The sequence below is a fragment of the Bos taurus genome, chromosome 19 (genome assembly GCF_002263795.3).
Source record: "Bos taurus isolate L1 Dominette 01449 registration number 42190680 breed Hereford chromosome 19, ARS-UCD2.0, whole genome shotgun sequence".
Taxonomy (NCBI): domain Eukaryota; kingdom Metazoa; phylum Chordata; class Mammalia; order Artiodactyla; family Bovidae; genus Bos; species Bos taurus.
The window spans coordinates 22790647-22816707 of NC_037346.1; the positions used below are offsets into that span (position 1 = coordinate 22790647).

The 26061-nt window shown below is 47.5% G+C and overlaps 1 protein-coding gene and 2 non-coding genes across 7 annotated transcripts; 1 reads left to right on the top strand and 2 right to left on the bottom strand.

Moving 5' to 3' along the window:
- Positions 1 to 12022: 12022 nt before the first annotated feature.
- TLCD2 (TLC domain containing 2) lies at positions 12023 to 24127 on the bottom strand. 5 transcript variants are annotated; one of them, XM_059877851.1, is made up of 6 exons: positions 23075 to 24127; positions 20863 to 21033; positions 16913 to 19585; positions 16604 to 16686; positions 16298 to 16380; positions 12023 to 15730 (listed from the first exon to the last, which is right to left on the bottom strand). In XM_059877851.1, exons 3-6 carry the CDS (start codon positions 17086 to 17088, stop codon positions 15278 to 15280), a joined length of 795 nt encoding a protein of 264 aa, XP_059733834.1. In that variant the 5' UTR covers positions 17089 to 19585; positions 20863 to 21033; positions 23075 to 24127; the 3' UTR covers positions 12023 to 15277. The 5 variants fall into 5 exon arrangements, with proteins under 5 accessions (XP_059733834.1, XP_059733836.1, XP_059733835.1 ...); XM_059877853.1 differs by having other exon boundaries at positions 16913 to 21033; positions 23701 to 24127; XM_059877852.1 differs by having other exon boundaries at positions 16913 to 21033; positions 23024 to 24127.
- On the bottom strand, positions 20922 to 21006 carry MIR22 (microRNA mir-22). Its single transcript, NR_031346.1, has one exon. It is a non-coding gene; the product is annotated as a microRNA mir-22 (primary transcript).
- Positions 20924 to 21004, top strand: MIR3600 (microRNA mir-3600). Its single transcript, NR_036376.1, has one exon. It is a non-coding gene; the product is annotated as a microRNA mir-3600 (primary transcript).
- Positions 24128 to 26061: the final 1934 nt, after the last annotated feature.

The following is a 26061-nucleotide window of genomic DNA, read 5'->3' on the forward strand; positions in this document are numbered from 1 at the left end:
CATTCAGGTATGACCTAAATCAAATCCCTCCTCAGCCCTAGGCAAATACTAATCTACTTTTTTTCTCTATAGATTTGCCTGATCTGGATATTTCATATAAATGGAATCATAAGATAGTGACTTTTTAACTTTTGTGACTGGCTTCTTTTACTTAGCACGTCTTTGAAGTTCATCCTTGTTGTATCACATATGTTTTCTTTGGAGAAACATCCTTTCAGATCCTTTGCCTGTTTTAAAATGGAACTGTCTCTATGTATTCTAGATACAAGTTCCCTGTTATATATATGATATGCACAATTTTTCTCCTGTTCTTTGGATTATCTTTTCACTTTCTGGGTGATATTCTTTGAAGCACATTTTTAATTTGTATGAAGCCTAACTTATCAGATCTTCTATTGCTTATGACTTTGGTGTCACATCTCAGAAATCATTGCCTAACCCAAGAGAGATAATATCTATTTCATAAGGTTGTTTTGAGGATTGAGTTAGCTGATTTATTAACTGTTTTGAAATACTTTTTAGACTCACCTGGGCTTCCCTTGAGGCTCAGAAGTTAAAGTGTCTGCCTGCAATGCGGGAGACCCGGGTTTGCAATCCTAATTTGCAATCCTGTGTTTTCTTTCAAGAGTTTTATAGTTTCAGCTCTTACCTATTTATGATTCACTTTGAATTCATTTTTGCATAGGGGTCCAAATTCATTATTTTGCATATAGATATCCAATTGTTCCAACACCCTTTGTTAAAAAGACTACTCTTTGTTCTTTGTCAAAAACCAACTGACCATTTGTTTTCTCTATAGATTTGCCTGATCTGGATATTTCATATAAATGGAATCAAGCTCTCAATTCTGTCCCGTTGAGCTATATGTTTATCTTTATGCTCTCTCTGTTATTTTTGCAACTTCCATGTGAGTCTAAGTGAAGTGAGGTCACTCAGTCATGTCTGACTCTTTGCAACCCCATGGACTATAGCCTACCAGGCTCCTCCCTCCATGGGATTCTCCAGGCAAGAGTACTGAAGTGGGTAGCCAGTTCCTTCTCCAGGGGATCTTCCCAACCCGGGGATCGAACCCAGGTCTCCAGCATTGCAGGCAGACACTTTAACCTCTGAGCCACCAGGGAAGCCCAGGTGACTCTAAAAAGTATTTCAAAACAGTTAACAAATCAGCTAACTTAATCCTCAAAACAACCTTATGAAATAGATATTATTTATCTCCATTTTACTGTGAGAAACCCAGACTCAGAAAGGTTGAGTAACCTGCCTTGGGGCACTTGATTAATTGCATAAACTATGTGTCAGGCTCTCTCTAACTTATATGCAACTGTTCATTTAATTGTCACAATAATTCAGTGAGGTAGGTGCTATTATTTAGCCTCATTTTGTAGATGAACAAACTGAAGCTCAGAGAAACCGAGTTTCTTGCTTAAGGCCGCACAGACAGCAAATAACAGAGATGGTAAATAATGGCTCTGGAGCTTGCGGGGTTTTTTTTTTTGGCTGTGTTGTCAAGATCTTTAGTTGCAGTGTGCAAGCTCAGTAGTTACTCTGTAGCATGTCGGATCTTGGATCAAACCCAGGTCCCCCTACATTACAAGGTGGATTTTTAAACACTGGACCACCAGGGAAGTCCCTGGAACTTCTGTTCTTAACCGTACTGCTATATCATCTTCTATTTTCTTCTCAGAAACATAAATGATACAGATGAGAAAATTGGGACCAAATCAAAGCTGGTCTTGAATTCCAAACAGAGTTTTGACCTAATTGCCAACGATTTCCAAACTTTTTCTTTTAAAGATGGAAAACACTTGTGCCAACAAAATAATTTGCAAATGAAGAAACTAAGACTAAAAGAATTAAGAATGTCTCTTAATGCCTTGTAACTGTTCAAACACAGTGTGTCTTGAGTTAATCTGATGAAGTTCAGTTGAATAGGAAAGTGACCAAACCAGAAACAGATCAGAACAGAGAATATTAGCTGCCAGTGTTATTAATTGCAGCCAAACCAGTCTCCTCATTGTTTGAGAAGTTTAAAACTGAACTTGGAGGGGACTATGGGTCATCTAGGTCAGGGTCCCCAGCCTTTTTGGCACCGCGGATAATTCAAGCACATGATATTTATTGTGTGTTATATGTGTTAGTTGCTCAGTCATATCCGACTCTTTGTAACCCCACCCCACCCCCAACCGCCCTGCTTTGTGACCATGTGGGCCATAGCCTGCCAGGCTTCTCTGTCCATGGGATTTTACCAGCAAGAATACTGGAGTGGGTAGCCATTCCCTTCTCCAGGGGATCTTCCCAACCCAGGGATTGAACCCAGATATCCTGCATTGCAGGAAGATAGATTCGTTACCATCTGAGCCACCATTAAGCATCAGATCCTGGAGTTTGGGGACCCCTGATATAGATGAAGGAGTCTTCTGGCTTAAAATATTCAAGTGGCAGTCTAGGAACACAGAAGAGAGGTTGAACTATCAGTTCATGAGAAAGCCAGGAGAAAAAAATCAGTACATAGAAAAAAGAATAACAGAAAACTGATGAGGAAGGCTGGAGAAACACATGGTCTGGAATACGAAAAGGCCCGAAAAACCCAGGGAGGTCACAGCTGGAAAAACTGGAAGAGGCGCAAGGAAGGAAGACTTTCAAGAAAAAGAAGCCCTCTGTCATGTGAAATGATGTACGAGGTAGAAAGACTGAGAAAGGATACAAGCTCGAAAGTTTTCTGACCTAGGAGAGCAGTGTCATAAAAATAAGGGGAGAGGAAGCGTCTCAGTTGCCAAGGAGGATCATGAAACAATGGAGGAAATGGGAATCCACCATTCATTTGAAAATTTGGACATGAAAAAAGATAAGAATTTAAACCAAGCAAGAGGGTTAAGAGAAATTGAGATGAGAAAGAAAGATTAGAATCATAGAACCAACAAAGACATCAGAGATTATTGTGCCCAAACTCCTCTTCAGTGCAGGATGTCTTTGCAAAGTATACTTAACACTGAAAAGATTTCATTCTACAAAGGCTTAATGCACACCTCCCGGTGCTGGCCTTGCCAGGGTGCCCAGATATAGAGGACAGCAGACCAAACAGAGGCCATGTGTGGTGGGAGCTTGTATTCTAGATGGGAACACAGATGTTAAATAGCTAGCTATACATTTAAGATTTTCATAGTTCTTGTTGTTGTTCTACCAGTTTATTGCTACCAACCCATCTCCCTCCACCCTCCTTATGCATGCGTGCTCAGTCATGTGACCCCATGGACTGTAGCCTGCCAGACTCCTCTATCCATGGGCTTTTCCAAGCAAGAATATTGGAGTGGGTTGCCATTTCCTTCTCCAGGGAAGAGTTTTAGTTTTTACAAAGTTAAGAGTCTTATAGAACTTGTTCCAATGGTTTGTTCCAAAGCACAGCCAACAATGCTCCCTCTATTTCTCTCTCCCCAAAAGAAATCACTTTTACCAATGTTAGCTGATTATTTTGGCCTGTTTTTCTGTTTCACCAAGCAATAAGCTTATATCGCTATTTCTCGACTTTCTACTTTGCGGCATTATCTACTCATTTTCCACTGTAGAAGATGAAGATCCTGGGAATTCTCTGGCCGTTCGGTGTTTAGGACTTTGTGCTTTCACACCAGTGAGGGGTGGGGGACAGGTTCAATTCCTGGTTGGAGAACTAAAATCCCACAAACCCACAGAGCAACCACACACAAATAAAAAACGGAGCTCCAACACCTCCCCTTAGCCTCTCATGTGCGTGTATGTGCTTCCCACTACCCCATACTCCCAATATGATTGTGACTTTGGTGAGATTAATAATCAAGGTTTACATAACTGTGCATGCAGTAGTAATAGCTAGGCCTTATAGAGCATTTTGGAGAAGGCAATGGCAACCCACTCCAGTACTCTTGCCTGGAAAATCCCATGGACGGAGGAGCCTGTTGGCTGCAGTCCATGGGGTCACTAAAAGTCGGACAGGACTGAGCAACTTCACTTTCACTTTTCACTTTCATGCATTGGAGGAGGAAATGGCAACCCACTCCAGTGTTCTTGCCTGGAGAATCCCAGGGACGGGGGAGCCTGGTGGGCTGCCGTCTCTGGGGTCGCACAGAGTTGGACACGACTGAATCGACTTAGCAGCAGCAACAGCAGCATAGAGCATTTACTCTGTGTCAGGAACTTTTCTAAGCACGTTAACATTAATTCATTTAATTCTCATGATAATCCTATTATTGTCCTTCCATTATACAAATAAGGGAACTGGGACACAGAGAGGTCAAGTAACTTGCCCAAGACCACGCACGTAACTAGTAAGTGGAAAATCTGGGATTTAAATCCAAGTATTCTGGCTGTTGAAGCCAGGACCTATTGTACCCACCCTGGCTTTCTGTGAAGGACTCAGCAGTACTGGAGTGCGTGCCCAGCCTCTGAGATGCTCAATTATTTCCTAAGTTTTCAAGTACAGCCCTACCTCCTGGGCAGACATCGCCCCTTTGCTAAGCATCCAGGCTATAGGGAGGGAACCTGCACCTTCCCTCCCTCTTCCCCAAAGTTGTCCTCTCTCCCTCCCCTCTGTCAAGTGCAATCACTTCCAGCTGGCTGATATTGTCACTACTTTATATGAAGTTAAAATGTAAAACAAACACGGTTCAGTGGTTAGGACTCCGCCTTCCAATGCAGTGGGTGTGGGTTCGATCTCTGGTCAGGGAGCTAAGATCCCATGTGACTTGTGGCCAAAAAATCAAACCAAACCAAAACATAAAACAGAAGCAATAGTGCCATAATTCCATAAAGACATTAAAAACCCGTCCACATTAAACAAATCTTGAAAAAAATAAAAACGATTACGCACACAAACTTTATTATGCTTCTCTGTTCACAGGCACCCACAGATTTGCAGCTTACTTATTCAAGTAGCAAACTATGATTACATTTCCTTCCAAGCAACTGTTTGTTTTCCCATAGTTAGTAGCTGTATTTGCTTAGTTTTTTGTTGTTTTTTCCTATGGATCCTCTGCCAACTCCCGCTCTGGCTGTTCGTTGGTTTTTAAATCTGTTTTAAAATGTTCAGACATATAAGGTAGTCTATCAATTTCACCTTCCCCTGCAAAAAAAGTCTTTCCCAGAGCTTCATGAGCTGCTGCAGAATATCTAGTTTCCCTCTCTATTTGTTGTATAGCTCTCTTCCTAGGATCCCCTTTCACCATCAACCTGGGAAGTCCTATCTTCTATGTTGGATCTCCTGTTTTCTATTAATATGTCTGGGTCTTCTTTCTTGGTTGACTTCTTTAATTTGATGGAGTGTGTTTTCTAGTGGCTTTCTGAGAAGGGTTCATGGCAGATAAATGTTTTTAGACTTTGCATGCCTGAAAATACCTTTATTCTGCCCTCATACTTGATTGATGGTTTGACTGGATATCTTATTCTATTTCCCCCAAATTTTTGGCGAACTTGCTTGATTGCCTTTTAGCTTCCAGTGTGTTGTTTAGAAGTTCGATGTCGTTTTGATTCCTGGTGTTCGTATGTAGCATTTCCCTCTTCCCCTCTGAAGCATTCATCTCAATGTTCTGAAATTTAATTCTGTTGTTGCTCAATGTGAATCTGTCTCCTTTCACTCTTCTGGGAATTTCAATGATCCATCAGTATGGAAACTCATGTCCTTTGGTTTTGAAATTTTTCTTTCATGATTTCATTTATGATTTCCTTTTTCTTTTCTGTCTTTCCTTCCTGTTTCTCAATTTTCTCTTTCTCTTCATTATTCTAATGTTGGGTGTCTTGGACTAGTACCATGATTGTCTCATTTTTGTTCCTAATATCTTCTTTCTGGGAGATTTTCTCAACTTTATCTTCCAACTTTATCTTTCCAATATCACACTTCTAAATACTCTTTTATTTATTTATTTATTTTCATAGTGGTACTTGCTTTATTAAATACTCTTTTAATTCTGACTGGATTTAAAAAAAAATTTGGGAGCATTATTTCATGCTTACAGTATATTCTCTTATCTCTCTGAGGAAAATAATGAGTTTTTCCTCAAGTTTTATTTTCCATGAATGGCCTTTACTCTCTCTGTGTTTTCCCCTGTTTTTCACATTCTATATTTTTCATGTTAGAGGCTTTCCTCAAGAGCTCATAATCAGTCCTTCTATTAAACTTGTAATAAGCACTTCCAATGAGAAGTGAGAGTGTATAAGATAAAGGGAGTGGAGTAGAAGGAGGGGAGCCAGGAAGACGGAAACAGGGGAGAATGGAAAGCCTACCAGGCGCTGGGCATTGTCTGTGCAAGGTCCTGAGAAAGGAAGGAGCACGGTGTATTTTATAAACTGAATAAAGCCACCCAAAGAGTGACACAGAGGGAGCTCCCCAGCAGTCCAGTGATTAGGACTCAGTGCGTTCACTGCCAGGACCAGGTTCAAATCTTGGTCAGGAAACTAAGTCGCATGGCAGGGTGGAAAAAAAAGGTTGGCAGGGGAGTGAAACAAAGTACCATGGGGCTTCCTTGATAGTCTAGTGGTTAAGAATCCACCTGCCAATGCAAGGAACATGGCTTCGACCCCTGGTCTGGGAGGTTGCCACATGCAGAGAGGCAACTAAGCCTGGCCACCACAATTACTAAAGCCCATGAGCCCTAGAGCGTGTGCTCCCCAACAAGAGAGAAACCACTGCAAGGAGAAACCCGCACATGGCAACGAGTAGCCCCCGCTCCCCGCCACTTGAGAAAGCCTGCCAGTGACGAAGATCCAGCACAGCCAGAAATAAACCTGAAAAATAACAAAGACAGTACCACAAATCTGGACAGTAGACAAGGGTCACCATGCAGAAGCCTACAGGTCGTATCATGATTTATATATCTATCTGAAAAAGGAGGAACACTGGATGTATTAAGCAGAGAATGACATGATCCAATTTGCATTTTAACAACCATAGACTGATCACTATGGGGAGAGTAGTCACTAGGCCATCATCATGTCACCTAGGGTAGAGATGATGGTGACTTCAGCCAGGGTGGGATAAGAGAAATGGAAAGGAATGAATGTGAAAGCCATTCTGAACTCAGTGATTAATTGGACATGTGTGTGTGTGGGAGTGGGAGGTGGAGTGGTATGGCTTGAGGATGATTCTTAAGTTCCTGTCTTACCCTGTGAGTTGATGGCAGTGCTATGCACAGACCAGGAGCACAGCAAAGGGTGCAGGTCTTCGGGGAAACATCCTGGACGAACCCTCGAATGTCAGAATGCAACAATCCCTTCCTCAACATGTTGTCAGGTCATCTTCAATCTGTGGATGACCCATTTCTACATCCCTTACCTCTGGTTTCCCTCCTTTGGATGACTCCTACTTTCTCAATTTCCCACCTTAAAAAATTTTTTTTCAACGTGTTTGGCTGTGCTGAGTCTTAGTTGCGGCATGCGAGATCTTTGATCTTCATTGTAACATGCGAACTCTTAGTTTCTGCATCTGGGTTCTAGTTCCCTGACCAGGGAGCAAACCTGGGCCCCCTGCATTGGGAGTTCAGAGTCTTAGCCACTGGACCATGGGGAAGTCCCTCAATTTCCCACTTTAACCATATCCTCCCTGTATCTCCCTGCAGCCTGGTCTCTGTCTTGTTTATTCACTGTTACATCACCTATGGACTTTTATAAATACTTGCTGAAAGGAAAAATAGAGTGGTGTGGGCCAATCATAGTTAGAGCCACAAAATAAAACAGCACATTTTCGTGGATCCTAACACCAACAGTTTCACTTGACATTTAGTAAAATTTAAAAAAAATTTTTTTCAAGTATTACAACTTTTAAGTGATTTCAAGTGTTATTTTATATTTAAAGAGATGGGAAAAGATTTTGAAGCAGACTGCAAAGTTCACATGAATTTTTAAAATTCAATATATGTCAAGGAAAGCCTGTAGCAGCTACCCTAGGCTAGGCCCCCCTCTCTCCCTCCTCCCATTTCCTCCATGCTCCCAGCCTCCAACCCCTGCTTGCTGCCAGGGTGGAAACATTTGGATTCTAGGAAGAGCTGGGGTTAGGGAAGGAAGGGCACGAGCATGAAGAAAACAACGTTTGGACAAGCTGCCGAGGGAAGCTAAGAAGGGCTGATGGGCAGTATCTTTCTGGGCCAACACAGCAGCAGGAATCTGTGGCATCCTTGTTCCTTGGCTTCTCCGTCCTCTAGTGGTGCCCTGACCTGGGATCTGGGGCACAGCGAGCCTCTGTGCCAGTCTCTCTGCCCCAGGGATTAGCAGTGCCAACCAGTGAAGTTCAAGGAGGTGAAGGAGCCCTTCCAAGGGCACAGGCTGGCAGGTCAGAATGACAGGACAAAGTTTAATCCAAAGGAATCATTTACCATCCTTGGAATGTCAGCTACTATGCCAGAGCCCGTGTTGGGGTTGGATGGTGACAGGGTGGAAGAACCGCTGCAGGAACCTCTCATTTCACTCTGTAAGAATGACCTCCTAGGGACTTCCCTGGGGATCTGGTGGTTAGGATTCAGTGCTTCGAGTGCAGGGGGCACGACTTTCATCCCTAATCAGTGAACTAAGATCCCACATGCCATGCTGCGCGACCAAAAAAAAAAAAGAATGACTTCCTAGTCTTCTACTCTTAAAGCCCACATGGCCTGCATTCTTATCTCAATGAAAAGAGCTCATTCAGTCTGAGAATCACTTTCATTTCAGCGTATACTTCCTGTGGAAGATGTGAAGGTTTGTCCCCCACCTGGTTCAGTTCAGTTCAGTTTAGTCACTCAGTTGTGTCCGACTCTTTGCGACCCCATGAACCGCAGCACACCAGGCCTCCCTGTCTGTCACCAACTCCCGGAGTTTACTCGAACTCATGTCCATTGAGTTGGTGATACCATCTAACCACCTCATCCTCTATTGTTCCCTTCTCCTCCTGCCTTCAATCTTTCCCATCAGGGTCTTTTCAAATGAGTCAGTTTTTTGCTTAAGTGGCCAAAGTATTGTTATTTCAGCTTCAGCATCAGTTCTTCCAATGAATATTCAGGACTGATTTCCTTTAGGCTGGACTGGTTGGACCTCCTTGCAATCCAGGGGACTCTCAAGAGTCTTCTCCAATACCACAGTTCAAAAGCATCAATTCTTTGGCACTCAGTTTTCTTTATGTCCAACTCTCACATCCATACATGACCACTGGAAAAACCATAGCCTTGACTAGACGGACCTTTGTTGGCAAAGTAATGTCTCTGCTTTTTAATATGCTGTCTAGGTTGGTCATAACTTTCCTTCCAAGGAGTAAGCGTCTTTTAATTTCATGGCTGCAATCACTATCTGCAGTGATTTTGGAGCCCAAAAAATAAAGTCAGCCACTGTTTCCACAGTTTCCCCATCTATTTGCCATGAAGTGATGGGACCAGATGCCATTATCTTCGTTTTCTGAATGTTGAGCTTTAGGCCATCTTTTTCACTCTCCACTTTTACTTTCATCAAGAAGCTCTTTAGTTCTTCTTTGCTTTCTATCATAAAGGTGGTGTCATCTGCATATCTGAGGTTATTGATATTTCTCCCAGCAATCTTGATTCCAGCTTGGGCTTCCTCCAGCCCAGCGTTTCTCATGATGTAGTCTGCATATAAGTTAAATAAGCAGGGTAACAGTATACAGCCTTGACGTACTCCTTTTCCTATTTGGAACCAGTCTGTTGTTCCATATCCAGTTCTAATTGTTGCTTCCTGACCTGCGTACAGGTTTCTCAAGAGGCAGGTCAGGTGGTCTGGTATTCCCATCTCTTTCAGAATTTTCCACAGTTTATTGTGATCCACACAGTCAAAGCCTTTGGCATAGTCAATAAAGCAGAAATAGATGTTCACCTGGTTAGAGGGAGGGAAAGAATGTGCTCTCAACAGTGAGTTAAGTGATGTTCGTGTTGTCAGGGGAATGCCGAAACGGACCTCTGCCCTGCGCAATGACTACATTCCTGAAAAGTGCAGAAATCAATACTTGGTGAATAGAAGTTTGGCTTTCCAGCTGAAGAAGCATCCTGAATTATAAATACCACTTCAGAGACAATTTGTCTGATTTGATTGATCTTCAGTTGTCAACTTTCTACAGGTTTCTCCCTTTCTCAGGCTTCCTATAAAGAAAGGGGCAAAATAGTGTATCAGAATGTTCCCTGGATTCTTCTTCTGGTTGTGCCACAAACTAGTCGGGTGTGCTTGGATAAGTTGCTTTTCTTTTTTGTTTTTAAGTAATTTTAAAATTTTTATTTGTTTATTTATTTAGTTGTGCCATTCATTCAGGATATTTAGCTGCTGTGTATGAACTCTTAGTTGCAGCATGTGGGATCTAGTTCCCTGACCAGAGATCTAACTCGGGCCCCCAACATTGGGAGCACAGAATCTTAGCCACTGGATCACCAGGGAAGTCCCCTCACTTAACTTTTCTAGGCTTTAATTTTCTGCAAGGAAATTCGCTGGCAGATCAGTGGTTAGAACTTGGTGCTTTCACTGCCAGGACCTGGGTTCGATCCCTGGTTCGGGAACTAAGATCCCCACACGCCAAAAGGCATGGCCAAAAATAAATAAATAAAATACACATAAAAAAGGATTAAGAATTTAAATGGTAAGATAATCTTGAAGGTCATATATTAATAAAGACTCACTGTTACAAGTAAAAAAAAAAATTTGTTCATACTCACTAAAGCAAATCTGGGAGTTTTTAGAGTTGTGTAACTGAATGGTCTGGGGGATGGGGGGTGGAGTTCTTGCTTCAGGTAGAGCTTGATCCAGATATTTAAATGCTGGTAGAAATCTGTCTGTATTCTGAATCTTTTTTTCTGTCTTGGCTTCATGCTCATGGAAGTTATCTTATATCAACCTGGATTAACGACGTTAGCACATAGTGCATCTCAACCAAAAGTTCTAGCAGAAGGCAAGGTGTGGGGGCTCACAGTTCTGCCCAAGTCATAGGCTCATCTCAAAGAAAAAGGATACCATGTTCAGATTGGCTAGCCCTGAGTCACATGCCCAATGAGAGGAGAGGGAGAGAGGAGCTAAGCAGGCAGAAATAGCAGATGTTGGACACAGGTGCTATAATAGAAAACAAACATATATATGGGCTTGAGTCTAGGCCCTGTCACTAACCGGCTAGGTAATCCTGAGTAAGTTATCTTGGTTTTCTCATCTGAAAAATAGGATGGTGACTTTCCTGGTGGCACAATGGTTAAGAATCTGCCTGCCATTTCAGGAGATATGAGTTCCATCCCTGGTCCGGGAAGATCCCACATGCTGCAGGGCAACTAAGCCCATGTGCCACAACTACTGAGCCTGAATTCTAGGGCCCACAGGTCACAAATACTGAAGTGCACGTGTCTAGAATATGTGCTCCCCAACAAGGGAAACCTGAACACCACCACTAGGGAATAGCCTCCACTCACTGCGACTAGAGGAGGCCTGCAAGCACCAACGAAGACTCAGTGCAGCCAAAAATTAAATATATATATATATATATTTATGTATATAGGATGTCTCTATTGTGTGGGGTTAAATGAGAGAAGGTATCAAAGGTGCCTCATGTGGAAGGCTCATGACACATGTTCAGCCTAGGATGGTGTGACTTTCATTAACGATTCTGAACAAATACTGCATTTCAATGAAGGAGCAGCTCTTTAGAGAATAACTTCCCTTGTGTAATCACCTGGAGAGTGAGGGCTCCTAACCTTCAGCCGAACAAATCCAGATTTTACATATAACAGGCTTTGACAACTCAGTTATGGATATTTCTGTTTAATTTTCTTGTTAACTCAGGATAAATTTAAAAATTCTTTTGGATTCAACCCTTGGCATTTGAGAATCACTCTAAATTGTCTGAATCTTTTCTCTTGCTCTAAGTCCATTCTACTGAAGACGTTTGGTTCGCCTTTTCAGAGTAGAGGCTCTAGGGCTTTGTAGATTAAAGAGTTAGTGCCAAGAGATCTTCTCACAGCAAAGCTTCCATAAGCCAGCATCACATTATAAACCAGGACACCTCTGGAGCCAAGAAAAGCGACTCAAAGTCACCATATTCACAAAAGACTGATGATCTTATTTACATAGCAGTTTATTAATTTTTGATCAGGATAGTGTTCTGAAACCATAAAATATCAATGCTTCCCATCCAGGAAATCCTCTCCCTTATGCCAAAGGACAAAGAAGTTATCAGCCAGTAGCTCAGTGGGCACGGAGTCAATCTTTGCGATCATGTCATCTCCCCTGCCAGGTAAGTATGGAGTCAGTCTTGAGGACCACTTCACTGGGCCATGGTGAGGCTCGCTAGAGCACCGCCATGGCAACCCAACTCACTGTACCAAATTTAGCATCTGCCAACCTCCACCATGGCAACCCAACTCATTGTAACAAATTTAGCATCTGCAAACCTCTGCATTTTTTAGCTTCTCTTTTCTAGGCTTTCAACTGACTATGCCTCTTTGATTCACATCATTTATACCTGGTTCACAATACATATAACACCAGTTGATGAGATGTCCACTTACTCAATTATAATCACAGTCCAGTCCCGCCCTTCTGAAGTTTCACTGGGTCACTGTGATGGAAAATTGTGTGTGATCCCAAATTCTCCAGGTGTCCACTTACATCCTGCCCCCTGCCCCTCAATTAGCTAAATCACTTCCTATGTTTTAAGAGTTAACCCATAGGAATAGCTATTTTTCACCTCATATTTCCCTCTATGATGGTTTTTCCTTTGTCCATCTTGGGCACCCTTCATAGATACTACCAAGTTTTCCCAAGAGGGGAACTCGCTTGAACCGTGAATTCATGACAGCAACTGAAGAAAAGGTGTAGGGATTAGAATGATTCAGTATTGACATCAACACATAGTTTGGGAACAGATTCCTCCCATCGTTTGTCACATTTTTCTTTGAAAGCTCGAGACAATGTTTTTGTTAATCAAGGCATTTGGTTAACATAACAATTGAGTTTTGAAGATACTACTTTATTAGGTCTTGGGATTTCCCTTGTGGTTCAGTGGCTAAGACTCCACTCTCTCAGAGCAGAGGGCACAGGTTTGATCCCTAGTCAGGGAACTAAGATCCCACACACCAAATGGCATGACCAAAAAAAAAAAAAAAAAAAAGAAATCTCTATCTCAGTTTCTACACCTTTGCATCTCTGGTTTTAGTCTGACTACATTCAAACCCTCTGCTCTTATTTTCTGCCTGTGCTTACTTCCAACTGTTGCAGTTTCTCCTTGTCTCTATTTGTCATTTTTCCCCTTTGTGCCTTGGTTTTAATGACTCTTTGATGGGGATATCTCACAATCTCTCTCTCTCTCTCTGTCCCCTCTCTATGTTTTTTCCTCTATCTATATGTTCCCTCTTTTTCCTAGTTCTTTTCTTTGAATGTTTATTTCATCGTTCTGCCCCCACGTCCTCTTTTTTCTGATTCTCTTCAGTCCCTTTGCTTATTCTTCTGTGTCATTTCCCATTTCCTATTCTTACTTCCCATCGTCCTACCAGCCTCTGCCTCTCAGTTCTTGTCTCTGTGTTGTGCACTGTAGCTGTTTGTGCTTTGTCTTTCTGCCGGTCTCCAACTCAACATATTGCACACTTTTTCTGTCAATGAATCTTTCCATTGACTGCCTCCTCTACCTTCTGTTCTGCTTCTCAGCTTCCCTGACTAATCTTCACCTCTTTCTCTCTTTTTTTGGTCACACCATGCAGCATTTGGGATCTTTGTTCCCCAACCAGGGATTGAACTCATGCCCCCTGCATTGGAAGTGCAGAATCTTAAACCACTGGACCACCAGGGAAGTCCCCCACTGGTCTCTATTACCACCTCTTTCTTCTCACTCTGCTAATCTATCAGCCACTACCACCTGTCTCCCCGGGATCTGGTGGTTCCTCCTTTTCACTCACTCTCCTTATTTCACCATCTAGACTATCTGTATCTTCCACCACTGGGGTCCTTTCCCATCAGCCTTTATTTCTATTTTGCTTGTTTTCTTTATGACCATTTAACCAATTCTATGATTTTGGTTCTTCTCAGTATCTATAATAGACTTTCTTGAAATTTCTGCCAAGGATTGTGTCTTGCCCTCCATCTCTCTTCGTCTCTGTCTCTTCTATGCAACAAATCTTTTCTTATCTGTCCTTCCGTCTGCATATGTCTGTTTCTTTCATTCCCTTTGTCTCTCTCTAGCTCAGCTTTTTGCTTTTATCTTTCTCTCGCTTTTGTCTCCTGTATCTTTTCTGTGGATAATTAAGGGTTATCTATTTCTTTCCCGTTGTTTAGTGGAATTGCAACTTTCATCTGCTTACAGTTCACACAACCTGGATGTTTTGCCTGCAGAAGGGAGGTGTCTTTTGCAATAGAAAAAAAAAAAAAAGAAAAGAAAATGAAGTAGAAGCAGCAGAGGAGAAAGGAGAGCGTTCAAATTAATCCCAGAAGAGAGTCAGGTATTCCTTAATGCTTCTGCATCCAAGTGGAAGCCTCACCTCATTTGCTTCTGCCTCTGACTTCATTCTTCCATGAAAGCCCAAGCTTGGGAAGACCCTACACGGGGCTCTCAGAATGGGTGGTTGAGTTCCTGCTATGGCTCTTGACTTTAGTACAGTTTGGAGAAGACAGACCTAGCCAGGTGCTCATTCCTCTAATGAATCTCAGAAATCCTCTAAGAATCTGCACTTTCTTTGAAAAGGTGCAAAGACACTAAACAAAGGTAAAAGGAGGATGCTGGACACAGTTGGACTAGATTGAAATACAAACAGAATGATATGGTTTTGAGAACCAGAAACATCACCAGTTCCTTGTCTCTTAGCAACTGTTATGTCCATCCCTACTGGTTACACAGCACCTGTTGTACCCTCTTCCCTCTGCCATAATTTGGTCATGGATGAGGTCTCTCTTCTCTCTGATCTTCACCCCTTCTGACCAGATCTCTCTCTGATCCTAGAAGGACTTCCACTTTCATCATCTGTTCCTGTGCTAAAGCAGAGTCTCTGTTCCCATTGGCAGTTTCATCCAGCTTCATGTCTCCCACTACCCTTTATTGGTAGCACAGGCTGTACCTCTGGAATTAGTTTGCTGAAAAGGGCAGTAATCTGATGATGGGATTCAGTGAACCAGAAACATCACCAGTTTCTTGCCCAGGTTCCCATCATCCATGAATATTAGCATTTCTCCTCAGATCCTAGGAATGCAGGAGTTAGCTGGAAGAGGAACTGAGGTACTGAAAACCAAGTCCAGGCCTTGTCCCTGGGGGATAGTGCATTGAAGACGAGCATCTCCTGGTGTTAGTCTTCCCTCTCCCAGGCCTGGCAGAGGAGGAGCCTGAGGCTCAGTCTTTCAGGCTGAGAGTGGAATCATCCCTGGTGATGGCCTCACCATCACAATCGGTCCTGGTGCCCCTGGCTTCCTTGTTTCCAAGGATGGGTGGGCAGGGCCGAGATCGCAAAACATCACTGACCAAAATATGGACGCCCAAACTGATGCTCATGACACCCACAAAGGCCAGTCCAGTTCCACCAAGGATGACCAAAGCAAGAGGGATCTGGTGGCATTGCTGGAACAGCCACAGGCTCATCCATCCCAGCGGCACCAGGCGGAAGAGGACCAGGGTGGCCAGGGCGGCCCAGCTGGTCACGCTGAAGGCCAGAGATGGGGCCTGGCGAGAGAGCAGCAGCAGTTGGCGTAGGTGCAGGAAGATGGAGTTGAGCTCCAGGAGCAGAGACACCACAGAGAAGCCCACGTAGTGGCCGGACAGAACGGCGGTGCTGAGGCAGCTCACGACCTGGGGAGCCGAGGTCAGAGGTCAGAGGACCTTCCACGACCTACCACCCATGAGGTCCCAACACAATCAGGTCCCAGCATCCCAGTCCTCAAGAAGGGTTCCCAAGCATTTTGTGGCACTTCCCACAGAGCCCCCAACAAAGCCAACTTTATGTTTACCCTTATGTTAGGAGCCTGAATGGCCTTGAAACAGCCCTTCCATAGAATAGAATTGGAGCAGCTTTGGCCCCGGGCTGTCTGCCCCCTATGATTTGCATTCCTGTGCTTTCACACCCTATCCCCACTCCCAGTACTGGGACTCCCCCTTCTTATTAAGCTCCATAGTCAATGTTTCTGCGATAGACTGGACACCTGTGGGAATCCAGTCTCCTTGGGAGACTGCAGTGCTGACTCCAGCTTTGGCCAGCAGTAATCCCCTCCCCGCAGTTCAGCCCAAGGTTGGGAGGATCAAGTGCCAGCAGGGGTTGGAAACTCTGGGGGAAGTCACAGGACAGAAAGCTGATGAGAGACCAGGAACCCCCAGGCTGGGCATGCCTCCTTCCCTGTCTCGCCGCTTGCCAAGTCTCACCAGTGCATGGTGACAAACAAGATCCCAGGCCTGGCCCAAGGTCTGGTTCCACAACAAGTCAGTTCCATCTGCCAGGAAATAACCTGTGGGCAAGGAGGGGAGGCTGCTGTTACCCTTCCCCCAAGCCAGTGTCCAGTCTGGAGAAGAATCTCCACCTTTCCCTGCTCTTTCAGTAAAGTTTCCTTTCAGTAAAGCTGCCAGAAACATTTCACTCCATCAAGAAATGGAAGAGCGAAGGAGTCCTGGAATGACTTCTGGAAGTTTGTCCCCTGCCCCAGACTGGTCCAGCTTTCCCTGAAGACTCACCCACAGAGAAAGCCACCAGCAGCAGAGCCCAGGGAGGGTGGCCATGAATCGGGTCGGCGGCCATCTGAGGGTACAGCGACAGCCTGGAGGAGACCGGGGGAGCCATGGTCACCGTCTGTGTGGACACGGATCCATTCTCCGACTGTGGACGGATCGACACCACCCACTCATCCACGAACCCACCCCGGCCTCAGACACTTCGAGATCTCGCATGGATTCTGAAGATGCCCCCGGGTCTTTTAATCCCAGCCAACCGCCCCCCTCCCTCGCCCTCGCCACGGTGCCTCCGAAACCTCTTAAGCCTCGCACCCGAGCAGGGCCCCGGCCCCCGTAAGCAAGCTGTGCACCAGGGAGACACAAATGTTCCGCCACTTCCAGCGGTTCTGGGCGGCAGATCCCGGGGTGGGCAGCAGCTGCAGCCCCCAGTGCAGCCCCCGGAAGGCGGCAAAGGAGGCGCCAGTGACGAGGAGCCCGGAGGGCGCCATGGCCTGGCGGGCGGGCTACGTCCGGATCGGTCCCTGGGGCTCCCAGGCTCTAAGCCCCGACGCATCCAACACCCCGCTGCGGAGACTGCGAGCAGGTTTTGTGGCAAGGCGGGGTCCTTAGGTGCCCCGCCCGCTCCGCCTTCGGAATCGGCTTTAACTTTTCCAGGTCTCGTCCACGCCCCCAACCCCTGGCTGGGCGGTGATTGGAGAAGCCTTGGGGCCGCCGCCCCTTGAGCCACAGCAGCCGATCGCGTGCCGCCCTCGAGGGGGATGGAGGGTAGGGGGCTTCCGGGGCTCAGACCCGTAAACGGAGCTTAAGGAGGCTTTCTGGATGTCGACAGGGATCTTCCCAATCCCTCTTGTGTCCCCACGTCCCCGCAAATCTGGAAATGGCTTGTTAATCTCACCTGACACTCTCAGAGGCCCAGCCATATGAACCTCCACCTACTTCACCTGCTCTCACCTCTCACCTGCTGTCCCTCCTGCCCATCTCCTACCCACGCAGCCCTGAAGTCAGAGGCCAGGGCAAACCCGTTCCTATGGGCATAAACTTCGTCATCGCTCTGCCCCGCGCCCCACCCTGGTCTCAGTTGTGGAGCGGGGGGCAGGGAGGGGGCGGAGGGGGTGGGGAGGGGACACTGGGGCACCTCACTTCCTTCCAGCCACCTTCCTTCCCGAGGTTTCCAGACCTTGAACACATTTCAGCAACCTCATGTAAACTCCAGGAGTCCTGCCCCCTTGACATGGTACCTCTCATAGGGAACAACTCCCTTTCTCTAAGAGCGACCCACCAGGGCCCCTCCCCTACAGAGGACCCTTTCATCAAGAAGGGAACCATTCAGCCCTAGTCTTGAAAAGCACCCCCCGCCCCCTCCCGCCAGGGCTTGGTACCCATTAGGGGAGGAGTGACTATCTGTGCCAATTTGAGGAGGCAAGGAGAGGTCACACAGGGTTATCTCAAGATTGGGGAAGAGTCAAAGGGAAAAAGCCACATCTTGCTTTCAGAAGCAGGACTGTCAGGATTATACAGAAGCTTTCAGCTTTGGGGGCGGGGAACTTTTCCTCTTCTGAAGAGTGACAGGTTCTTCCTGTTTTCCATTTTACTCCATCCACTCTACATCTCTTTAGGTGGCTGCCACCAAGTCAGCGCAACAGCTGTTCCCTGTACAAGGAGTGGATTCCAGCTACTCCCAAAGAATAAAATTCATAAAGCAATAGGTGCTCCCACAAATGTTCTCACAACTCCCCTCCTCCACCAAAACCCTATTATGTGAATGGGGCTGGGGGGATCTCTTCATTCTTCCACACCCACCTCTCCAGAAGTTTTAAAAATTACACTGATTCTTTTAAATCTTATTTATTATATGAAAGCCATACATGATTAATGTAGAAAATTTGGCAACTACAGAAAACCAAATGGAAAATTACAACTTTATTCCATCATCCAAAGATAACCACTATTATTAACAATTTGGAGTATGTCTGCAGTCTTTTTAAAACTGTCTTATAAGTATACACCCATATTTAAAAAAGCAAAATTGAGATCACATAATACATATCATTTTATAACCTTTTTAATATTCAGAGAGCATTTTTCTTTCCAGTCAAATCCTCTCCTACATGACTTTTAATGGCTGCGCAGTGTTCCACCATCTGGGTGGATCCATAACAATTTACTCAAGCAACCCCCTCTTGCAAATTTTCATCACAGTAGAAAAAGAAATGAATTCCCAACCGGATAGTTGGTTCTCAATTTTTCCTACTGCATTGCTGGGATGAACATCTTATTACTAATCTTTAATTATATTCTTAGGATACATTCCCAAATATAGAATTACTAGATCAAAGGCCATGAAACTTTTAGGATGTTTGGCACACATTACCCAACTGACATCAGTAAGACTACCCACTTGTATACCCATGTGCAACATATGAGAGTGTCATTTTAGTACTTCTTTGTCAATAACTGGGTCTTGTTTTTCCTCTTATAGTTGGCTACAGGAAAAAATGCTTCCAGCTATAGCTGCCTTTCTTTAATTACTAACGAAGCACACCTTTTTCCATGGTTTTATCTATCGGAATTTCTTTTATGAATTTTCTGCATATGTCCTTTCACAGCTGGCTCTTGCTCCTCTACGGTGCTTATAGACAAATTACATGGTGAGGAGAGGTGGGAGCAGGAGGATGAAGTCAAGGACACTTCAACATGGTCCCACGTCTCTGAGGGAGGCAGAAAGACTGGAGAGGAATGGAGAATGAAGTAGTCGGCTGGAAGCTTGTCTTCGATGGACGGTGGCTTGTCCTCCCTCCTCCTGGGGGCACTCCTGGCCTCTACGGGCCCCCCTCTGCAGGATGTCCAGACAGGGCCCTGTGCTCTCCAGGCCTGGTCCTTCACTGGTCTTCTGTCTGCCTCTGTGTTTTCAGGCTGTTCTTCCTCATTTCTGCTCCATGAAGGGTGAGGATGGCAGAGCCATGTACCCAAGGCTGGATGAAGACACTGTGGCCCATGAAGCGAGGATGGGAAGAAAGGACGGAAGCAATGTCCAGGGACAGAGCAACCTTTGTTGCAGCCTGTGAGTGGACTCAAGTCTACCCACCCTCCTCTATTGCAGTCCACTCACATCCAGCTTAGGCTGCAGAAGGGTGGGTTCAATGAGCTACTCTCTCCTAAATCTGTTCCTCAAAAGTGGAGAACAGGATCCAGTTAACCGCACAACTCCTGCCCCCAAACAGAACAGCTTCCAGTAACCTGTGAACTTGATTACCTTCAGGCAGGGAGACTGGGCCAAGGCTGAACCACACCAGAACATGAGCCCAAGGGTGAGATTAGATCAGGAGCTGGGGGTGGCAGTTTTATTCTGCCTGATGCCCCTAAAGCGGTCACATCTCAAAACCCATCTCTTCTGGTTGCTGGAGAGGAGAATTTCCTGCCTGCACGGGCCTGAGCTGAATCTCACACCCTATCCTTAAAAAGTGGGGGAAGTCAGCAGTGGCAGCTGGAACCCCATCAGGGCTGTGGTCCTGCTCTGGGAGGCAGGGGAAGCCTGAGCCACCTTTGCTTGGTGGGAAGTCAATGCCAAGACTGAGTTCCCAGCAGCTCCTGGCATTGGTCTAACCCTAGTCCCTCCCCTCAACCTCCAGCCCCAGCTGGGTTCTGGTCAGGGGTGGGGGAAGGGCAACAGCTTATGTGAAAAGCTGTTCTGTTCCCACCCACAGCAGAGGACAGCCCAGGCTCTGAGTCCACAAAAGTGGGCTTCTGATTCCTTCATGCATGCTCAATTGTGTGACTTGACTCCCCATTTCACAGGTGGAGAAACCGAGACAGAAGGCCTAAGGGTCCCACGTGGAGGTGAGTATCCCTGAATTTAGAGTCTGGGCCAGACTAAGGAAATACAGGGAAGAGGTAAGAGGAGGGAGATGACTACTCAGATGGGCAACTCAGTATGACCTTTTCCCTGAAGAAGAAACTTACTTTTGAACTTGGAAAGGCCAGTAGGAAGGAATGAGGGGCAAGGAAGGAAGGAGGATCAGGAAAGACATTTGCGTAAAGGGTAAGGCAGGATTTCTTTGCTCCACTTCTTCCCACTGTCAAAGAGCAACTAAGCTTGGGTACTCAGAGCCTTCTATTCCTCAATTCAGCCAGGATCTCTGATCTGAAACTCTCTCTCTTGCTGGGTCAATCTGGGGCAAGGTTCTCCAACTGAATAGGGTTCCCTTCCCTAAAAGGTATCATCACTCTCGCTGTTCAGACCTTCCCAGCCCCAGTTCTGTCACCTTCCAGAGGGGGAAAGCAGCTCCTTCTCCTCTTCTTCCTCCTCCTCCTCGAAGCCAGGGGCAGAGGGCAACAGTTCTTCAACTGGCAGCTTTAGCTGGGTCAGGACATAAAGCTTGCCACTGAAGAACTACTGCGGCTCAGCCAGGTGAGGATGTGGGAGGCACAGGTTCCTAAAAGGGAAAGGAAAGAAAAATGGGAAAGACATGAGCAAGGCCATGTTACAGGGACACTGTCCCACTGGCCCTCAAAGTCCAGCTCCAGTGGATGTTCAACCTTCTAATGAAGGGCTTCTTGGCTCTGATCTGGGCCTCCAGCAAGGGACAAGAGGCAGCTCTGAACCTACTTCCCTGCTCCTCTTTCCAGAACTGAAGGCTGTAGAAACCTGAATGTGCTCTCACCCCTTGTCGCCTTGGCTACGCACCTACCCACAGGGCAGCCTCCAGCCTCCTCAGCACTGAGAGGGCAGGATCGGGGAGCCTGGACACCCTCCACCAGTTACCCAGGTATTAGGTGAGAAGGTGTACCTCAGGTCCAGAAATGGGAGGGATCAGGGCAACTGACTCAGTCTCAGGGAATTCAGCAGGAAGAAGAGTTTTGGGGGGGTGGTGCCTACATCTGGGGAAGAGTAAGGAAGGGAGGAGGTTTAGGGTTTCGAAGGTCAGCAGAGGTTCCTGGGACTGTGAGGAGAGGAAAAGGGACCAGAGGCTGGAGGAAAGGGAGGTAGGGCAGGGTGGTTGGGCAGCTTCCCCAGGACTCTTAAATGCCAGGCATTCCGCTTGCACATTCCGGGTACATCTGGTATGAATTCCAGGCTGTCTGCCGGCCCCTCCATGTCTGAACTTTGTTCCAAGTTCCAAGCCCCGCCCCCACAGTTCCAACGCATGAATCAGCAGGAAAAGCCGGGCCCTGCAGCATGGCCCAGGGAGGGGGCTGGGGGCGTGGCAGGCTTGAAGGCTGCGAGCTTGGGAGGGTGGGTCTGTGCTGACACTCTGTCGAAGGGCATGGTCCATGCCAGTGTGAGGGGACAAGGTGGTCTTGCCTTTAGATATCTATACTCAGAGGGTAAAGAGAGATTAGGGTGGGAGGTTTTCAAATTACAAAACCCTCTTGGGAGGCATGAACTTTGTGGCACCTTCCTTCTCCCAGGTGACCAGTTCAACTCCTTCCCACTCCTATCTGCTTGAGCAGGCTCTGTTCAACCCATAGGACTCAGCTGCTGCTGAGAGTCTGTGCCAAGCAGGTGCCCTTGGCTGCAGGGAGGGGTGGGCCCAGGGCACTGACCCTCTGACCAGCTGCTCCATCAACCCTTTGGTACTCTGACAGCTCCTAGCTCAGTCTGACAGCCAGGATGACAGGCCAAATGAGTTGGAGGCTGGAACTAGGGCCGGAGGGAGGTGGGGGCAATAGCCTAGCCAGAGGCCACGGGGAGGGGCCAAGAGTTGGCCGAGAGGTGGGGAGAGAGGGAGCCCAGTGATGACTAACCCAGGCGCCCCACCCAGCCAGCCGGCTTCCCAGGCGGTCAGGGCCAGGCCTGGGCTAGGGGCCCCACAACCGGACAGGCTGGGGGGAGGTGCAGAGGTGACCTTCTCTCGGCTCAAGACGGCCAGTTAGGCTGGGGAGGGGGGAAGGTTAGAGTTTCCAGGCTCTCCTTCTGCCTGCTCCCCCCACCAACCCGCGGTGAAACCCTAACCTTTGGGTTGCATAAGGCCCCCGCACCGCCGCCCCCTACTCCTCTCCCCTCCCCCCTTACATAACATCCCCTGGAGGGAACGAGAGGAGGGGCTGGTCCGCCCAGAGACCCCTTCCCTGCCAGGGCGCTCAACTGGCCCTGACCCAGTGACTGCCGGCACAGGCAAAGCACCTCCCCGCTACCCGCCCTGTCCAAATCCTCCTCAAGCTGGGAGGCCGGCTCCCGTATCCTCATACCAGAGGGCGCCGAGGTTAGCCGCCCCCAGCCCTCTGGCCCCTCGTCTTCCTCCCAGCTACTCCGCAAAACCTTCTGCACGACTACTGTCCCAGACTCCTTCTTTAAACCTCCTGACACACTACTCCAGCCAGTCAAGGCCCCTCTCCCCCGGAACTCCCCAACCCCCGCCGCCCCCTCACCCCTCCCCCGGAAGGGCAGGGTGTGGCCGTCAGGACCCTACTTTCCCCCATTACCCCGTTAGCACGGTTCCCTCCTGTGCTGCCGGGACCCCAGCTCACACCCACCTGGTGCTGGGTGGGGGGGGTTGCTGAGGGTAGGGGAGCAAATCAGTGCGTCCGATCCCCACGGCCGGCGGCGCTGTCTCTTCCCAGCGCCCAGCACACACCGGCTCCAGTCTCCGATCAGCTGGCGGCGTCGTGACGCACAAACTGCGATTGCACGGCCCAGGGCCAATCACCGCCCACTGCTGGGCAGCGTGACTACACCCACTCGGGGGCGCCAGCGCTTCGCCTTGGTCCCGCCTCCCTGGCCGTCTTAGCTTTGATTGGCAAGGAGGCCACCCCTTTGCCGAGTGGAGTAAGGCTAAGCCACGCCCACCAACTCGAGAGCTGGCCAATAGGTAAAAAGGTGTGGCTTAGCCCTGCGTCTAAGCTACTTGCTTAGAGGGGCGCTACGTCAAACCCGAGTCCTAAAGTGCAGAAGGAAGTCGAGGCGTGTGTGTTTGCGGTGCATACTGGTCAATGTAGTTCTCGGTCTGACACCTCGTTCCCAGAATCCAGCGCGCTCTGTGAGTTGGCATTTTTAAACTCCTCTCAGAATCCATCCCGGCGAACTCCTTAAAGGGCTACAGCCCCTCCTTCTCGGAGCTGTGAGTGGTTCTTTTAGACAGCCCCCAAACGGATTCACTGACCTCTTGCAGGAGGCGATGTTTCTCTCAGGAAGAGCAGGAGAGGCTGCAGGAGTGAGAACTGAAGGTGGAAATCAGCCCCAGGGCACACAGACTCTTCCTTTGAAATGAGGACTCCTGGGAACTTTTGGAGGAGTGAGGACTGCCCACCTCCGCTGGCCTCAGCTTTCTCTTGGAGAGGTCTAATCCACTCCTCCTCCTGGAGGGCCTTCCTAATCAGAGGAAACTTCTGGTAGAAGATGTCTTGCCCCAGTCACAGAGAGACAAAGCCTGTCAAGCAGCAGCTTCCCAACGAAAGATTTATAGCACAGTCTTCACCTGAGGGTAGAAGTTAGACTTGTGGTCAGAAACTAGGGGACGGGCCGGGCCAACGTGCAACTGGCCAGCAACCCCGTCCTCAGGACGATACCCCCATTCTGTCCCGCCCCCCAGAAGCTTTTCACTGACTCAGGCCTACTTGGGGAAGAGATTTCGGAGGTGGAGACCAATGAGGAGGCTGTTCCTTCCCCAGAGGCCAATCAGAGCATAGAGGGGCGGGGACATGGGCCAAAAAAAATTAATAATAATCGGAAAAGAACCCAATGACTTGGCAAAAGCTGCAGAACCGCTTCGTTAAAGGGGCAAGTGTGAGGTCCACCCTATCTCAATCATTCCCATCTCTCTGCCACCATCAAAAAGGGACGTGTGTAGAGGGATTCATGATGTTTCCATAAGCTCCCAATTGAGGGTGAAGGTAACAGCCTAGAGTGTGAGGTAGTTCCTTCTGCACGAAAGACAGGCTCCATCAAGGGATTGCTATGGCTCCTACGAGCTCCAGAATGCCGAACCTGTGTTCAGAACATTGTGCCTTTAAGGAAACTTCCTGCCTTCCACCCCGGTAACAGCTGATTGTTGGAAAGTGTGACCTCAGGGGACGAATCAGCTGTTACCACATCCTCCTCCAGTTCTACCCTCCTCTATCCCCTTCTTCTCCGCCCTCGCCCCCCCTCCATGGGTGGTGAGCAAAGGAAGATGAAACCCCAAATATGGGGGACCTGCTTGTACGTTCTTTCCTCTCTCTCACTCCAAGGCTGCCTCCCTCCCCCACCCTCCCCCATCTCCTCCCTCCCCGACGCTCCCCTTCTTCCTCCCTCCTCTCTCCCTCCTCTCCCGCCCCTGTCTGCTGGTTAGGTCTTCAGAGGCTCTGAGCGTGGAACGAGAGGTATTTCCTGTCAGCACAGTCAGCTCAGACTCGCCCTCCCCTGGTCTAGTTGGGAGGCCAGTATTGGGGAAGCCCAGAATGGTGGCTGCCTGGGTGTGTGGGTGCTCTCGGAATGGGTACTGGGGAAGGTCCCGTGAATCTACAGTCCAAACCTGGAGGAGAAAAATGGCTGTGGAAAGGAGCCTCCCCAGTGTCAGAACTCTGCTTTCCAGGCCAGCTCCCCACTACTCCCTCTCAGGTTCCTCCCCAGACAGGGTCCTGCTAAGGAGATCCTCCTGGCTTTGCCCATTACTCCATATACATTTTTTACACTGCTCCATTTTTTTATATTTTCACCTCCCCATCCCCCCGCCTTGCCAAAGGTGCTAATGTGGAACCTCCCAGGGGCCGCAGGTGGAGCACAAAGGCCCCAGGAACCAGGGGCTTTGGCTAGGAAGTCCTGTGCTGGAAGACCCAGGTAAATATTTTGCTCAGCCCTGAGCTGGGAGTCGGGGTCACTCCAGGACAAGCTTAGTGTGACGTCCCAGGACTGACTTGGCAAGGTTGGGAGAAACTGAGCAGGGTCTTGGCCAAGCTTGGAAGAAAGAGAAATCTCACCAGCTGCCCCCGTTTACCATTATGCTTAGCACAGAAGTCCTGTTCCCTTCTTCTCACCCAAGACCCTTGGGATAGGCCCTTTCCTGTTTTGTTCTAACTTACCATATTGCCATCCTGCCACTGTGTAGGGCAAAAGCAACAGGCTTTGAGCCCAGGGTTTTTGATCACAGCACTTGTGGGAGCTGTCCTGTACACAGTAGCTTGTTTACTGGGATCCTCAGCTCACTAGGTGCCTTTAGCACAACCCCCCCCACCGACTTATGACAATCAAAATCGTCTCCAGACTGACCAGATGTCCCCTGGGGGCCAAAATCGCCCTCCATTTAGAACCACTGAGTTAGACAAACTTGGATTCAAATTCCAACTCTTACCACCTGTAAGCTCGATGAAGATACTTCACATCTCTGAGCCGCAATTTCCTCATCTACAAAATTGAATGAATAATAAAATCATGGCTTATTGTAGGGTTTTAAAAAAGAATATGTTTGAAAACACCTAGCACAATACCTGACTCAGAGTTGGTGCACTAAACTTTAGCTTCCTTCACTTTTCTCCTTGCCACATTG

Excerpts from the sequence above, each read along its gene's own strand:
- TLCD2 (XM_059877853.1), bottom strand. The coding sequence starts at position 17,088 with ATGGCGCCCTCCGGGCTCCTCGTCACTGGCGCCTCCTTTGCCGCCTTC. Across the intron at positions 16,687-16,912 it reads GGGGCCGGGGCCCTGCTCGG|GCTGTCGCTGTACCCTCAGA; the intron begins GTGCGAGGCTTA and ends GGTCTCCTCCAG. Across the intron at positions 15,731-16,297 it reads TTGTTTGTCACCATGCACTG|GTCGTGAGCTGCCTCAGCAC; the intron begins GTGAGACTTGGC and ends TCGGCTCCCCAG.